General features: G+C 63.2%; 1 protein-coding gene across 18 annotated transcripts in view; it reads right to left on the bottom strand.

Annotated features, from left to right (window-relative positions):
• Positions 1-8,164: 8,164 nt before the first annotated feature.
• Positions 8,165-14,051, bottom strand: part of DTNB (dystrobrevin beta) — a 252,848-nt gene continuing 246,961 nt past the window's right edge. For 9 of the 18 annotated variants that reach the window (XM_051843163.2, XM_051843164.2, XM_051843166.2 and 6 more), the window contains 2 exons: positions 12,033-12,065; positions 10,875-10,981 (listed from right to left, as the gene is read on the bottom strand). In XM_051843163.2, coding sequence (XP_051699123.1) covers positions 12,061-12,065 — 5 coding nt within the window. In that variant the 3' untranslated portion in view covers positions 10,875-10,981; positions 12,033-12,060. Of the gene's footprint in view, positions 10,982-12,032; positions 12,066-14,051 lie in introns of all 18 variants that reach the window. The other 9 variants (XM_051843148.2, XM_051843147.2, XM_051843155.2 and 6 more) reach the window with 4 other exon arrangements.

Below are 14,051 nucleotides of genomic sequence, written 5' to 3'. Positions count from 1 at the left end.
AGGAGAAGTACCTGGCTCCTGCCATCGGATCAGCGCAGTGCACCGGCCGCTGTGCACTGGCCGTGGCGGCCATTGGAGGGTGAACCAACGGCAAAAGGAAGACCTTTCTCTCTGTCTCTCTCTCTCACTGTCCACTCTGCCTGTCAAAAAAATAAAATAAAATAAAACAAAAAAGATGCAGCTTGGAACACCCACATCCAGTACAGGTGCCTAGGTCTGAGCCTGATCCAGCTTCCTGCTCATGCACACCCTGGGAGGCAGCAGGTGCTGGCTCAAGTCCTTGGGTCCCTGCCGCCCATGTGGGAGACCTGGATGGAGCTCCTGGCTCCGGGCTCCGGCCTGGCCCAGCCCTGGCTCTTGCAGCCACCTGGGGAGTGAACCAGGGGATGGGAGGTCTTTGTCTGCTGTGTCTGTTTGTGTCTCTGTTTCTCTCTCTCTCTGTTGCTCTGCCTTTCAAACAAATGGATTTTTTTTAAGGGGACACCATTTTCTTAAAAAAAGAGGACAATAAAATGGTATTATTTGTAAACTTTGTTCAGACCCTGTCCTAGCACTTCATGTGGGCTGGTTCCTAGGCAGAAATTTAATCTACGTCTTCTCTGTTTAGTAAACCGTGTGGTTGGTAAGAGCCGCTCGGGGATCAGGAGAAATGTCCCTTTGGCTGGAGCAGGTCTGTCCTCACACCCTGCACAGGTCACCTCCGGAACCCTGCCCTCGCCACCACCTGAGGTCACTGTTGTAGCAAAGCCTCTGGCCAGAGCTGGAGCCTATGGAAACCCCCGCACGGCTGCCGCCGCCCCGCGGGAATCTGTGGCCCATTACGGTCATGGAACTGCTGCTGCGGCCATGCGCCTCCCATCAGGCCCCTGACGTCACGACACTCCTGAGACTTCCTTGAAGGGCCAGAAACTGGGCAACCCACCCACTCCTGGAGATCTCTACCGTCTCCTGGGAAACACCTAGAGCCCTGCCCCCCAGGCCGCCAGATCACAAAAAGGGATGACCCAACCCAGAGAGAGCCTGCAAACCCTTGAGTGTGTACTTGTTCTTTTTTTTAAAAAAAAATTTTTAAGACTTATTTTATTTATTTGAAAGACAGAGTTACAGAGAGGCAGAGACAGAGAGAGAGGTCTTCCATCCGCTGGTTCACTCCCCAGATGGCCACAACGGCCGGAGCTGTGCCGATCTGAAGCCAGGAGCCAGGAGCTTCTTCCGGGTCTGCCACGTGGGTGCAGGGGCCCAAGGACTTGGCCATCTTCTACTGCCTTCCCAGGCCACAGCAGAGAGCTGGATTGGAAGAAGAGCAGCCAGGACTAGAACCAGCGCCCATATGGGATGCCGGCATTGCTTGTGGCAGCTTTACCCCACTACGCCACAGCCTCGGCCTCGTGTACTTGCTCTTTCTAATACAGCAGTCTTTCCTCCTTCCTTTTTTTTTTTTTTTTTTTTTTTAGATTTATTTATTTTATTTGAAAGGCAGAGTTACAGAGAGGCAGAGGCAGAGAGAGAGAGAGAGAGAGGAAGGTCTTCCATCCGCTGGTTCACTCCCTAATTGGCTGCAACGGCCGGAGCTGTGTCGATCAAAGCCAGGAGCCAGGAGCTTCTTGTGGGTCTCCCATGCAGGTGCAGGGGCCCAAGGACTTGGGGCATCTTCTACTGCTTTCCCAGGCCTTAGCAGAGAGCTGGATTGGAAGTGGAGCACCCGGGACTAGAACTGGCGACCACATGGGATGTCGGCACTGCAGACAGCGGCTTTCCCGGCTACACCACAGCACCAGCCCCTCTAATACAGTATTATTCCTCTGCTAACCTTTACCTAAGCCTCAAATTCCGTATGCATCAGAGACATGAGCCCGGCTCCCTCATGGCTCCCAGCCCTGGGCAGGGGCACAAGTACTAGTTTTGTCTCCAAGGACCTTGAGCCCAGCACTCAGGTAGTGAGGAGGCCTGGAGCACGCTCCGCGCTGGCCTTCGGGAGCTCCCTGAGGGTGGTCGGTGCTGGGTGAGGAGCCCAGGACGGGCAGGGAGACGGAGGATCCGCCATGCTGCTGCGTGCTGATGGCGGCGTCACCGTGACCCCACCGAAGGGCGCCCGCTGCTCACACCCTTCCTCCGTTGCTGGCTTCTCCAACTCGACCTGTTTTCCTGCTTACAGCCCCGGGCCAGCCTGGACAGTCATTACCAGGCCTGCCATCCCTGCGGGGGCAGCCCCGGGTCACGTCTTCCAGGAACACCAGCATTCGGCAATTGCCTATGCAAATATGACATTGGCGGCTGCTGAGCAAAATCACGCAACCCGCATGCAGATCGGGGCGTGGGGCTTTTGCCGCTGGAGTTCCCCTGGCCTGGAGTGGTGGCTGCTGCAGGCCCAGGGAGAGCACACGCCGGACGCAGCTGACCAGGGCCAAGGGGACGGTCTGGGGCTTGGCAGTGAGGTCCCTGTCTGTCCCCCACGGTGGCTGCGCAGCGGAGGGGGTGGCATCGTCCTGGGTGCGAGTGTTTGCCCATGAACTTGGCCTCCCCAGCGAGCCCTCCGCTCTCAGAGCCACAGGGAGGCCAGGGCTGCTGGGGACCGGTCAGGGGAGGCTTTCTCTGGCCGGGGCTCCAGAAACAGAGCCCCCCAGGAACAGGGCAAGTCGGGGGGGGGGCGGCGTCCTCTGCAGACCCGCGGCTGTGGGACAGCCAGAGCCCAGCTTCCCCAGAGAAGCCGTGCATCTGGTATTTCACCATGTGCAACCCATTGAATTCTTTTCAAAACACGTCTCAGGCCAAACTAAACAAGACTTTGGGCCCAGAGCTGTCCGAACCCTGAGCGCAGGTCCCAAAACAAGCGGGCAGGGGGCCGCTGCTCTAGTCCAAACCCCCACGGCCCTGCCCACCGTGCAAGGCTGGCAGAGGAGATGGGCAGGAACAAGCGTCAATGCCAGTGTGGGGTGGCCAGCGGGTGGCCAGGGCGGGGCAGCAGGTGAGCCGGTGCCGACCAACCCCAGGCCATACCCTGGCTTGTGCTGCCTGTCCTCTGCCGCTTTGGGGAAGCTGAACTAGAACCCGTTCTGCGCCCCCCACCCCATCAGGGAGGCTGGGGGCTGGCTCTGAGCAGCCCCCTCATCTTGCTTGCACCTGGCAGTTTTTGAGACATGAACAGAGAGACGTATTTATGCGCTGTGTGCTCTGTTAGGTTGAGTTGATTTTGTTCGGACGCGTTGATTCAAACTAAGACTGACCCTTTGGAAAATCAACTCGCTGAAGCCATAGCTTGAGGGGGCTAATAGGAAACAGCTGAGGCACAGTGACATCACCGAGGGCTCTGAGAGGGGACAGGCCCCTTCGAAGGCCACAGCCCGCGGAGCCGAAGCTTACCTGGGGGAGAGTTAGGGGCCGGCACTGTGGCACAGCAGGCAAAGCTGTGCCGCCTGCAATACCCACATCCCATACGGGTGCCAGTTCAAGTCCCAGCTGCTCCTCTTCTGATCCAGCTCTCTGCTATAGCCTGGGAAAGCGGTGGAAGATGGCCCAAGTGCTTGGGCCCCCGCACCTGTGTGGGAGACCCCGAGGAAGCTCCTGGCTCCTGCCTGGCTGTTGTGGCCATCTGGGGAGTGAACCAGTGGGTGGAAGGTCTCTTGAGTGGGCCCTCTCTGTAACTCTCTCAAATCATATATAAGCCTTAAAAAAAAAAATAGTTCCTTTAGTATGCTTTCAAAAAAAAAAAAAAAAAATACACGTGGAAGGAGCCAGCCAGGCAGGAGCAGGGAAGAGACAGAACTCGCTGGAGCTGAGGCGGCAGCCGGGCTGCACGTGGGGCAGGGGAGGAGGCAGGTGCAGGGAGGAGGCCGGCAGGCAGGCCGCTGGCGGGTCCCGCTGGCCGCCATGTTCTCCACTTGGGGCGGGCCTTGTCCTGCCTTCACACTCCCTGACTCCCGTGCTGGGTGATCAGCGAGCAGCGCTTGGTGTGGCTGTCTTTCCACGCCGCAGGCTGTGGCCTCTCCAGAGCTCCGACTGCGAGGGTTTGTGCACAGCTGGGGTCCAGGACCTGGCGTGCGTCCCTGGGGCGGCTGGCACTGAAGGACTGGAGTTCATTTCCATGCAATGTGCACGCACTTCCTCTTCTAATTTTGCAAGGGATTGAAAACGAGGGGCTGGGGCGGGGGGCAGGGGTCCTCTCTATTTGGCCAGCTCACTTCTGGGGCTGAATCTCCCCTGGGGAGGGCTGGCACTGGCAGGCGGCTGCCTGGTCGGGGGAGGGGGAAGCTTGGTCAGCGAGGAGGAGACGGGGCAGGGAGGCGGGCTGTGCGCTCACCTAGCCTGAGCCCGGGTGTGTGTGTGTGTGTGTGTGGGACGAGTGATGGGCATTTTGTCCACAGTCAGGTGTCCTGGCAAAGCTCAGCAGGAGCCCAAGCAGCAGGCCCGACCTGAGGCGGGCCACCTCCTCCCTGCGCCAGCTCCTCCTCCACCTCCACGGGTGGCCCTACCCCCCCCCCCCCCCCGCCATGGCTTCCCTTCCCGAGCTGTCGGGATGCCTCCTTCAAGCTGTCGGGATGCCTCCTTCACCCTTGGACCTCCTCCATTCTCTGACTTGCCCTAACCCTCAGGCAGCAGCAGGAACGTCATGGCCTGTGGTCAAGTTCTGTTGATGTCCCTGCCCCTCCTCATCCCCCCCCACCAGTGTCTGTAGCAGGGGAGGGGTCCTTGGTGGTGTCGGGCAAGTTGAGGTCTTGGTTGGGGCTGAATGGGACAGGTGGGACATATGGGTGATCTCTCAGAGGGGCAGGACCCTCCACCCAAAGGCCTTCCAGGCTTGCCCTGCAGAGCCAGGGTGGGACCTGGGGGCCCCAGAAATTAAGATTAGCCTCTGGGAGTGGTAGGGGCTGGTGAAGACCCCCAAGCTTAGCGGGAGGCTGGCACCTCTCCTTCCTGCTATGTGGGAGGAACTAACGGCAGTCCCAGGAACCCCACCCTCCACAGTGTTCAGCTCAAGGCAGCAGCTGGGTGCAGCTGGCAGCCGTGTCCCTGGGCAACTCCCTTAGAGGCCTCTGGCTGCAGGGGCGACGGGGGAGGGACGTGCACAGAACAGCGCCACACGCACCTGTCAGCCACGGCTGCTGTTCCCACCTCCCTGCCTTGCTGGGCCCGTTTTGGGAGGAGAACACACCTGTCTGTCCGTGGCAGGTGCAGGCTGGGTTCGCATTGACCGGGAGCACGGGAGGGTGTATGTGGATGTGGGGGGAGGGGCATCAGGAACTGGAGATGGTGTCCCGCTTGTTCGGCACTGAAGTGGAACACCAGCAATCTGGGAACTCCCCTGGTTGAAGGCCCCACTTGTCTCCTGGAGCCATCGGCTCCCCACTCCTCCCCACCCAGGCTGCAATGCCCCTCCTCTCCTTGGCACGGTGCTGGGAGTCCACCAGCTGAGCGCTCTGACACGGGGTCAGGCCGACAGACGGGGCTGGCATCCCAGGCGTGGCGGCCAGCCTCTTGGAGCCGGCTCCCTCCAGGAGCTGGGAACACCTCCACAGCAGCTTTGTCGAGCAGATGACATTAAACAGATCGCATATGTAAGCACACCTGGCACACAGCAGGCGCCTGGCACGTGCTCGCTCCCCGCCCTTCAAGAGCACGGCCGTCCTGAAAGAACCCACCTGGCCCCGGGCAGCCAGCGGCTCCTGCCGGTGCCTCCCGGACCGGCTGTGTGCGCGCGCGTGTGTGTGTGTGTGCACGCGTGTGTGCGCGCGTGTGTGATGGTCTTGCTGGCCCACACCCTACCCGCGTTCCCTCCCTCCTGCCTGTCTTCCAGTAGTTCTGTTCTCCAGCTTCCTAGTCGCCTGGACAACGCTCCCCAGGCTGGCTGTGCTCTCTGAGCGCCTAAGCTCCCCCCAGGTCCCTGCCCAGGGGGAGTTCCCGTCTTGGGTGTGCAAGGTTGAAAGGCTTTTTAAGGGGGGCTGTGTGTGCACAATGCAGCCGAGGGGGGACCTGGTGCAGGGAGCCCTCTCCCCTGAACAGGGGGACAAAGACCCAACCTGCACCATAAAACAGGGCAGGGCCAGAGCAGCAGGGGTGTGTGAGGGGGGCCGCGGGCAGGCTGGGCAGGGGCCTCAGCAAACAGCAGTGTTCAACAAGGGCCCCTCCCAGCTCCGCCCGGCTTTAAACCCCGCAGTGCGCAGCTTGGCTCCAGGGGCCTCGCGCTGACCCCAATCCAGTTCTTCTTGACGCCCCAGCCCAGCGATGCAGAAGGCAGGAAGATAAGCGGGCTCCTTGAACCACACACACCGGGGGGAATTCCGTGGCCCCTCGGAGGTCAGGCTGGGCACTATAAACCAGGCTGGAGTGAGGGTGGGCTGCGAGATAAGATCCCTGGGGGGTGTGCAGGGCGTGCTGAGGCCTGCGCCTGGGGCAGGGGCCATGACCCCAGAGGAGCGCGCCTTGCGGCCACCCCCCAGCCCTGGCTTGGTGGAGACCAAGGCGGGGATGCGGCCAGGGTGAAATCTGGAGCTGACTGCTGGGCCGGCACTGCCGGGTGCCCCGGCTCTGCCTCTCTCCCCTGCCCCCCACTTCCCGCCCGCGCTCCGGCTGCTTTTCTCCAGCCCTGAGACCCTCACTCCCCCGTCCTGTTCTCTGTGTCCCTCCTTCCTCTGCTCCCAGGGTGGGCTGGGTAGCAAAGGGTGAACCCAGCGCGGTTGCCGAGGTAGTAAGAGAACAGAGGAATTGCGACCAGCGGTCGGGAGCAGAACAGGGACCCGCGGGGTGGGCGCGGCGCCCACCAGGCCTGGGGGCCCCTATGTCCAGGCCGTGTCAGAGCTGCACCAGGCTCCCGGCCGGCCAGCTCCTCTGCCATGCCTCCTCCTCCCAGCAGGCTTCCTGCTCTGCAGAGGAGGTGATGGAGCCAGGGCCTGGGGCCCTGCAGAGCTGTGGGGAGGGCTTGTGGAGACTTCAGACCGGGAACCCAGCCCAGGCTCCACAGCGGGGCAGCGGTGGGCAAGGTCTGGGGTCCAGGAGCGTCTCCTGGGGCAGCGGAGAAGAGGCTGGGGGACTGAGGCCTTGGAGCTGGCCACGGCGGTGCAGAAGCAGGGCGCGCGAGCTGGGGCTGGACTGAGAAGCCCCGTGTGGACAGGCCGTGACACGGGAGACCCTCCCCCCCGTGCAGGGGCAGGTGCAGCGCTGAAAGTCCTGTTCCCCTAGGGGACACTGCGGCCCCGGCCAGAGGCCGTGCTGGGCTGGGGGTTCCAGTGTGCACCCCAACGCACTGTGGCCTCATCACCCCTCACTGAAAAGGGGGAGGGGACACGCACGTGCCCTGCTACCCTGTCCCCCCACCCCACAGGGGATGCCTGTGAGCCCCGCTGGGAAGGTGGCGATGGCTGTGGGGATGCACGGGAAAGATTTTTTGTTACCTGGTTAAGGACTTGCCCGGGCTGCCACGGGGACGGGCTACAGTTGGTTGTGAATGATAATTAACTCCTTGTTCGCTGGCAGTGAACCTGGACCTCAGGGGGCTACGGAGTCTGTGCTGACCGATTCTTAACTCGTGGGGAAGCACCCTTCCCAGTCTCCTCTCCTACCCGGAAGTGCAAAGGCCAACTTAGCAAGAACAGACCATGGCCTTCTCCCTTTACTGACCCCCACCCCCACTGGCCTGTCCGATGAGGTCAGGAGGCTGTCCATCTCCGCTAAGCCCACCCCTCACCATGGAGTTACCAACTCAGACCAAGATTCAACCTTGGCCTCTAAAGCCCTGGATTCACGGAGCCCTGGAGGCCTGAGGAAGAGGCGTCTTGAATGAGTGCAGCCCCACCTACACCTACACGCCCCTGCCCAGCACCCAGTCAGGAAGACCAGCACAGCCTACTGGTGTCAGCATCTTCCAGGCCCCCCCTCCAACCTCCCCAGCGAGGCCTGGTTCTCCACGGGGCCTCCCTGGCTTTCCAAACGGAAGCGCTCGCCTCCCACCCAAACCTTCACACAACTGGTGAGCTACAACCGCTGATCCGGTGCCCATTTCCTTAACACCACGGTCCTAGCCCAGCCGCTCCCCTGTGGGGTTGGTGGCAGGGGGGAGACGATGCCAGGTGCTCCCCCAGCTTGCAGACACGCCCGCCCGGGCAGGGGAGGCCCCAAGCCCACCCCTACAAAGGCCTGATTTCCCGGGCTGAGTGTACAGAGAAGGCATCAGCACCCCTGCATCTGCTCATAACCGGGTCTTTTATTATGATTATTTTTTTGACAGGCAGAGTGGACAGTGAGAGAGAGAGAGAGACAGAGAGAAAGGTCTTCCTTTTGCCGTTGGTTCACCCTCCAATGGCCGCCGCGGCCGGTGTGCTGCGGCCGGCACACCGCGCTGATCCGATGGCAGGAGCCAGGTGCTTTTCCTGGTCTCCCATGGGGTGTAGGACCCAAGCACCTGGGCCATCCTCCACTGCACTCCCTGGCCACAGCAGAGAGCTGGCCTGGAAGAGGGGCAACCGGGACAGAATCCGGTGCCCCGACCGGGACTAGAACCCGGTGTGCTGGCGCCTCAAGGCGGAGGATTAGCTTAGTGAGCCGCGGTGCCGGCCCATAACCAGGTCTTGGTTTCCATAGGAACTGTCTACTCTCATTGACCCGTAACACCCATGAGAGATGGCGGCAGGTGGCAGCTCACCGGGAGGCTCCACGCTGTGCAGTGTGGGAGATGCATCCTAGGGACAGCACCTCGGTGTGGAGCTACAACTGCAGGGGTCAGTGCCTGAGCCAGGCGGGCCTCTGGCACCCCCACCCCCACCCCACTGCAGGTCTGTACTGGACACACCCTACCTCTGGGCAGCCTTGCTACTCTCTCACGGGCCCTGCCTGAGGGCTGGCCCCTGTCCACGTCTCAGATCTGTGTTTATCATGGACTGTGGGGACCAACAGAAGCTCAGTGTGAGGGTCATCAGCCCCACAGACATTCCCGGGGCCCCTGGCTCCCGAGGCCCTCTCTCGTCTTCCTCCAGTGCAGACAACTGGCTCTGGCCAATCTCCACCTGCCTGGCGAGGGCTTCCTGCACCTAGGATCCTTCCCTCCTCGGCACACTGCAGCGGTTCCCACTGTGGGGTCTCGGACCAACCGCACCTCTGCCATCTGGGAGCTGGCTACAGCTGCAGGTGCTCGGGCTGCACCCGCAGCTCCCGAGGCACAGCCAAGCCACCCGGAAGTTCACGAGCCCTCCTGGGGCTGTGATGTGGGCTTGAGAGCCATGCAGAACTGCAGGTAGGAAACCTTTCGCGTCCTCGTCCCCACATGGGGGTGCCCAGGCACGGGGTTTGCTGCTGTATTTACTGTCTTGCCTTGCTCTGGTCACCTGACCCCTGGTGGTGCGCTGAGGCCCCAGCGGACCGGCATCTGCCGACTGCCTCTTCAGGGCCCTTTTCCTCCGAAGGTGCAGTAGGAATTCAGAGGGCTGCTGGCATTGCCATAGCAACGGTACCTTCCTGAAGCTGTCATGGACCACGGAGCAAGGCAGAAGAGGGGTCTGCAAGGGGATGAAAGGCCCAGCCAGCAGGTGCGAGGGCTGTGCACCTGCCCAGGAGCTCAGGGGGGCTGGGAGCCATAGGCCAGAGCTCAGGGGGGCTGCGGCTACGTCCCGACCTGGGATGCAATCAGTACCCGTGCAGGGTCTCAGCGGGGCGGGGGAGAGTGTGTGGGGGTCAGGTCACCCGTGGAGGCTACACTCCGAAACGGCCGCAGCCAGCCAGGAGGACGTGCCCGGCGCAGGAAGAGCATCCGCGCTCCAGGCCAGGCTGCAGACGGCGACAGCGGCTACCGCAGCTCCACAAGAAATCACCTGTCAACAACGCTACAGCGGGCGCCCACCGCATCCCCACCAACAGGCGGCCAGGACCGAGAAGAGAGGAACGCTGCTCTTTGCAGAAGGCGGAATGAGAGAGGCCGCGGGTGGCGCGCCCCGCACAGCCCGCGCCCGGGCCGGCACCCACCCGCGGAGGCGAGGGGACACTGCGCTGTCAGCCTGACGGCGCCTTTAGCTTTCTCTGCCCTGGTGGGGATGTGCTGTCCTCAGGGGCCAGGGAGGCCAGGGTCGTGGGGAAGGCACAGGGGCCGAGCCGGGTCACCGCTGAGACCTGTCGCACCCTGATCCCCAATCCCACCCAGCACCCCTGGAACCTTCCACGGGTGGCGCACCCTCCTCCGCCCCCCCCGGTCTGCTGAACGTGGACAAGCCCACTTTTTTTCCCTCCTCTGCCTGCCTGCCCGATCCGTGTGGGGACAGGCAGGGGTGGAGGACAAGGGTCTCCCCTGCCCCCACAATTCGAGCCCAGTTCTCAGAGCCGTGAAGATGTGTGTGTGGGGGGAGGGCGTGGGAGAAGGGGCAGGTGGAGGGGACAGGTGGGGACACCTAATGCTGCCCCTGCCACTCCTCCAGGTTTCGGGGTGCTCCACCCCCACGGGCTGCGCGGACCTTAGACCAGGGGTCGCAGAGCCGGCCGTGGGGCCTCTCACTTCATTCCAGCCGCTGCCCTTTATAAATATTTATAGCAGCTCTTCTACTAAAAATAACATCCTGGAACCCGGGGAGGAGGGAAAAAAAATAAATGAAAATCACCAGGAATTGGACTGAGCGTCACGTGCCCGAGCTGCGCGCAAGCCCGCGGGGAGCGGCTGCGTGGGAACGGCGCCCCCCCGAGCGCCCCCTGGCGGAGGGAGGCGTGGGTTCGCGGAGGTCCCGCCCGCGCTGGGGCGCCCCGTCAGAACCGACACGCACGCACGCACGCACAAGCACACACGACAACGCTCCGTGCCTTTTCTTTTTTCTCTTTCCAACCTCCGGGGCCAGTTCCGGCGCCCGGGCGAGCCCCTGCCCCGCGCCGGCTCGCGCGTCCCCGCGCTCCGCCCGGCGCCCGCAGGCCCGGTGCAGGTGTGCGGCGGCGGCGGCGGGCCGGGCAGGAATGCGCCTCCGGGCGGACGCCCGTGCCTTCGTCGTGTCGGGGCCGGCGTGCTCCTCGTCCTGCGGGCCTGATGAGACAGACGCACCGTTAGTCACGCGCCGCGGGCGCCGGCGCTTTCTTGGGCCCAAGTGTGGCCCGGAGCACACGGATGCGCGCGCCGCCGCCGAGGGCGGGGCAGGGGAGCGGGGATTCCTGGCCCCTGGGGCGGGTCACGGAGGACAGGTTCTGGAGGCAGAAGGCCGCCGACCCCAGCCCTGGCTCCGAGCCCCGGGGTGGGGCCCTGGCTGCCGCAGGTGCGCCCTCCCCCTCCTCCCAGGTCCCCTCCGTGTCGCGGAGACAGGGGCCATGGCGGGCCCTGCCGGGCGAGGCTCTTCCTGACTTTCCCAGGGGCTGGAAGGGTAGGGGGTGAGAGGGCCAGGGAGGGCCTGGGGCTGTCCTGGGAGGCGGCCAGGAAGGTTCTGAGAAAGCCCCTTTTCTGGGTGCCGGCCGTGGCTTTTCCACCCTGAAGGTGTGACCTGAGGGAGATGTCTAGGGTTTAAAGAGAAAGAAGTGGGGGAGGGAAATCATCTAAAACTGGGGTCTCCTGGCTGTCCCCAGGGAATGCACACTTGAACCAGCTGAGGCAGCGGCCCTGCGCCCCTCGCCTCCCCGGGCCTGCCTGGAAGCTGGGGCGGGCAAGGCAAGGCGGTGGGGTGAAACACCGGGAAGACGCTTCCTAGAGGCCCGCCCACGTGCCCGTGGGGCCACTGCGCTCAGACTCATCTGATTTTTGGACAGAAGAGGGACAGCTCGGCCAGGCCCGTCTGCATCAGCATGACCCTGCGGGCTCAACAGCTGCCAGTGCTGACCGACAGGGGCCCAGGGGCACACTGGCTGTGGTCGGGCTCCCAGAAGAGAAGTGGACTGTGTCGGTGGGAAATGGGGACAGGAGGCAGAGCCCAGGCGCAGGCTGAGCCCTGTGCAGCCAGCTGAGTTGGGTCCGCGGCCACCACGGGCACACGGAACAGCGGGCTCATTTCCTCACTGTTAGCGCTGCCCCGGCCCTGCAGCTTAACACGGGGCGGGGGGGGGGGACCGGAGACCCAGGAGAAGGGAGGGGCCGCGGACACTGTACTCACCGGGCTTCTCTGTGTGCCCGCTGCTCTGCTAACCTGTGCGCAGGGGCAGAGAGAACACACGCCGTCACCCCTGCTGCTCTGGGGCCCTTCCTGCCTCTCCTGGAGATCTGGGTGGACTCACACTGTCTACACCCGCCACCGCGACCAACATGAAATGGCCATGGCCGCAAACATGGGGCAGCTGCGTGGGGCCGCTGGGATCCCCTGCCTGCAGTGCGCTGCCCCCAGACGCTCGTGGCCTGGCTCTTGCTCACCCTGAAGGTGCCGGCACAGCCTGGGCCCTCAAGAGCCTGCCTCCATTCTCACGGAGGGGCCGCTGCACCAGGGGTCCGCAGGGTGCAAACAGGCCTGACAGCTCCCTACCTGGGGCGGGGCGGGGGGGGGGAATCCGGGCACAGGGAGCATAAGGCAGGGGGGGCTTGTCTGGACCCCAGCAGAGGAGCAGGAGGCCCACCCACAGGCAACAGCCACGCGCGAGCTACACTGTACCCTTGCTACCCTGAGAGTCAAACGTTTCTAAAACACTGCTCAGGCCTCGCCCCGGGCTCTTAGTCCACGCCCAAAACCACGGCAATCCAAGTCCAGGAAAGGCCTCCCTGTGGATGGATGCTCTGGTGTATTCGTGGAGAGGTGAGGCGGTGCTACGAGCCGCAGAGAGAGACGGAAATACTGCTGGCACACCTCGAGGGCAAGGGCAGAGCCCTGAGGCGGGCAGTGGCGGGCACGGGGAACCACACTGCCCACATTCAGACAGGACGGGACAAGGTGGGGGTCCACGCTACACAGGCCGGGCGGCTGGGACCCATCCCCGGCGACCCAAGGAGAGGTCACGGCGGGAGGAGGCTGTGCAGCAGGCGAGGCCTTGGCAGCAGCTGTTCAGTGTCCAGCCAGGGCCACCGCACGTGGATGCCGGCATCTGGCTGGAGCGTGTGCGTGCACACGTGTGCATGCGTGCGGAGTGTCTTCTCCTCTCCACCTCTTGCCCTACGTCCTTCCCCTCTGCATGGGGGAGCAGTCTTCTCTACTTTTCTCCACGGTGTTTCTGGGTGTTGGGAACGTGGCTGCTCCCTGCTTCTGACCTCCTGGCGTCCATGCCGACTACGGCGTTCACCTCGGTTCACCATCTCTGCCGTCCACCCGCGCCGGGGCCCTGTTCCGACTCGCCACACCTCAGCACCTACAGTGCTCCCCTTCTCTTCCTGCGCCCCTGGGCCATTTCGGCGTGCTTGCTGGTAGCTCCGGTCACCCCCTCCCCCTTACCCGCATGCACCGCTCCGGCGGCTCCGGAACCACCATCCTGCCAGCTTCCTGCCCTCGATCTCCCACTTGGACCCCGCTCCACCTGTCCCCGAGACCTTCCTGCCGGGCTCGGCCTCCTGGTTCTGCTCAGGCTAAAGCGCGGGCATTGAAGGTAGAGATTCCCGAGCCGAGGCCAGGCCCTGCCACTTACACCGCCACGTCTGCTCCCCTCTGGAGCTGGGAGGGCAGATGAGAAGGACGAGCTCTGTGCTCGGCGGGCAGCAGGCAGCTTGGCCTCCCGGGGACACCAGCCACTCCGTGTCCCCCCTCCCCCAACAGTATCCTCCTACGGAGCACCAGGTTCACGCACTGACGTCCTACTATGTGCCAGGCGTCGTCCTAGGGGCTGCGTGGAGAGACAGCATGGACAGAACGGGCCGAGGCCTCTGCCTTGGGAGCCTACACTCTGGAGGAATCCAGCAACAGAGAGTCATATTTGGCGGAGATAACAGCTGACTCTCAAACGTCCCGGGATAACAGGAAAAGTGCCGAGCACAGCTCTCCCCACACGGACTAGGTCTGTATCCAGTGAGAACAGGGAGGCCCGGCTGGCCTCGGCTTTGCTGACAACTTTCCCCTCTATTCTCCACGAAAGCACAGGGCGACTCCAGCCCACGGCCGTCTCTCCCTTCTCAGGGAGCCCGCGCAGTTTCCCGGACCACTGTGGCTGCTTATTTTGCCTGTCTCCATCTTGCTTTCCCAACCACACTGTAAGCCCCT

The sequence above is a fragment of the Oryctolagus cuniculus genome, chromosome 2 (genome assembly GCF_964237555.1).
Source record: "Oryctolagus cuniculus chromosome 2, mOryCun1.1, whole genome shotgun sequence".
Classification (NCBI taxonomy): domain Eukaryota; kingdom Metazoa; phylum Chordata; class Mammalia; order Lagomorpha; family Leporidae; genus Oryctolagus; species Oryctolagus cuniculus.
This window is presented reverse-complemented; position numbering and strand designations above follow the sequence as displayed.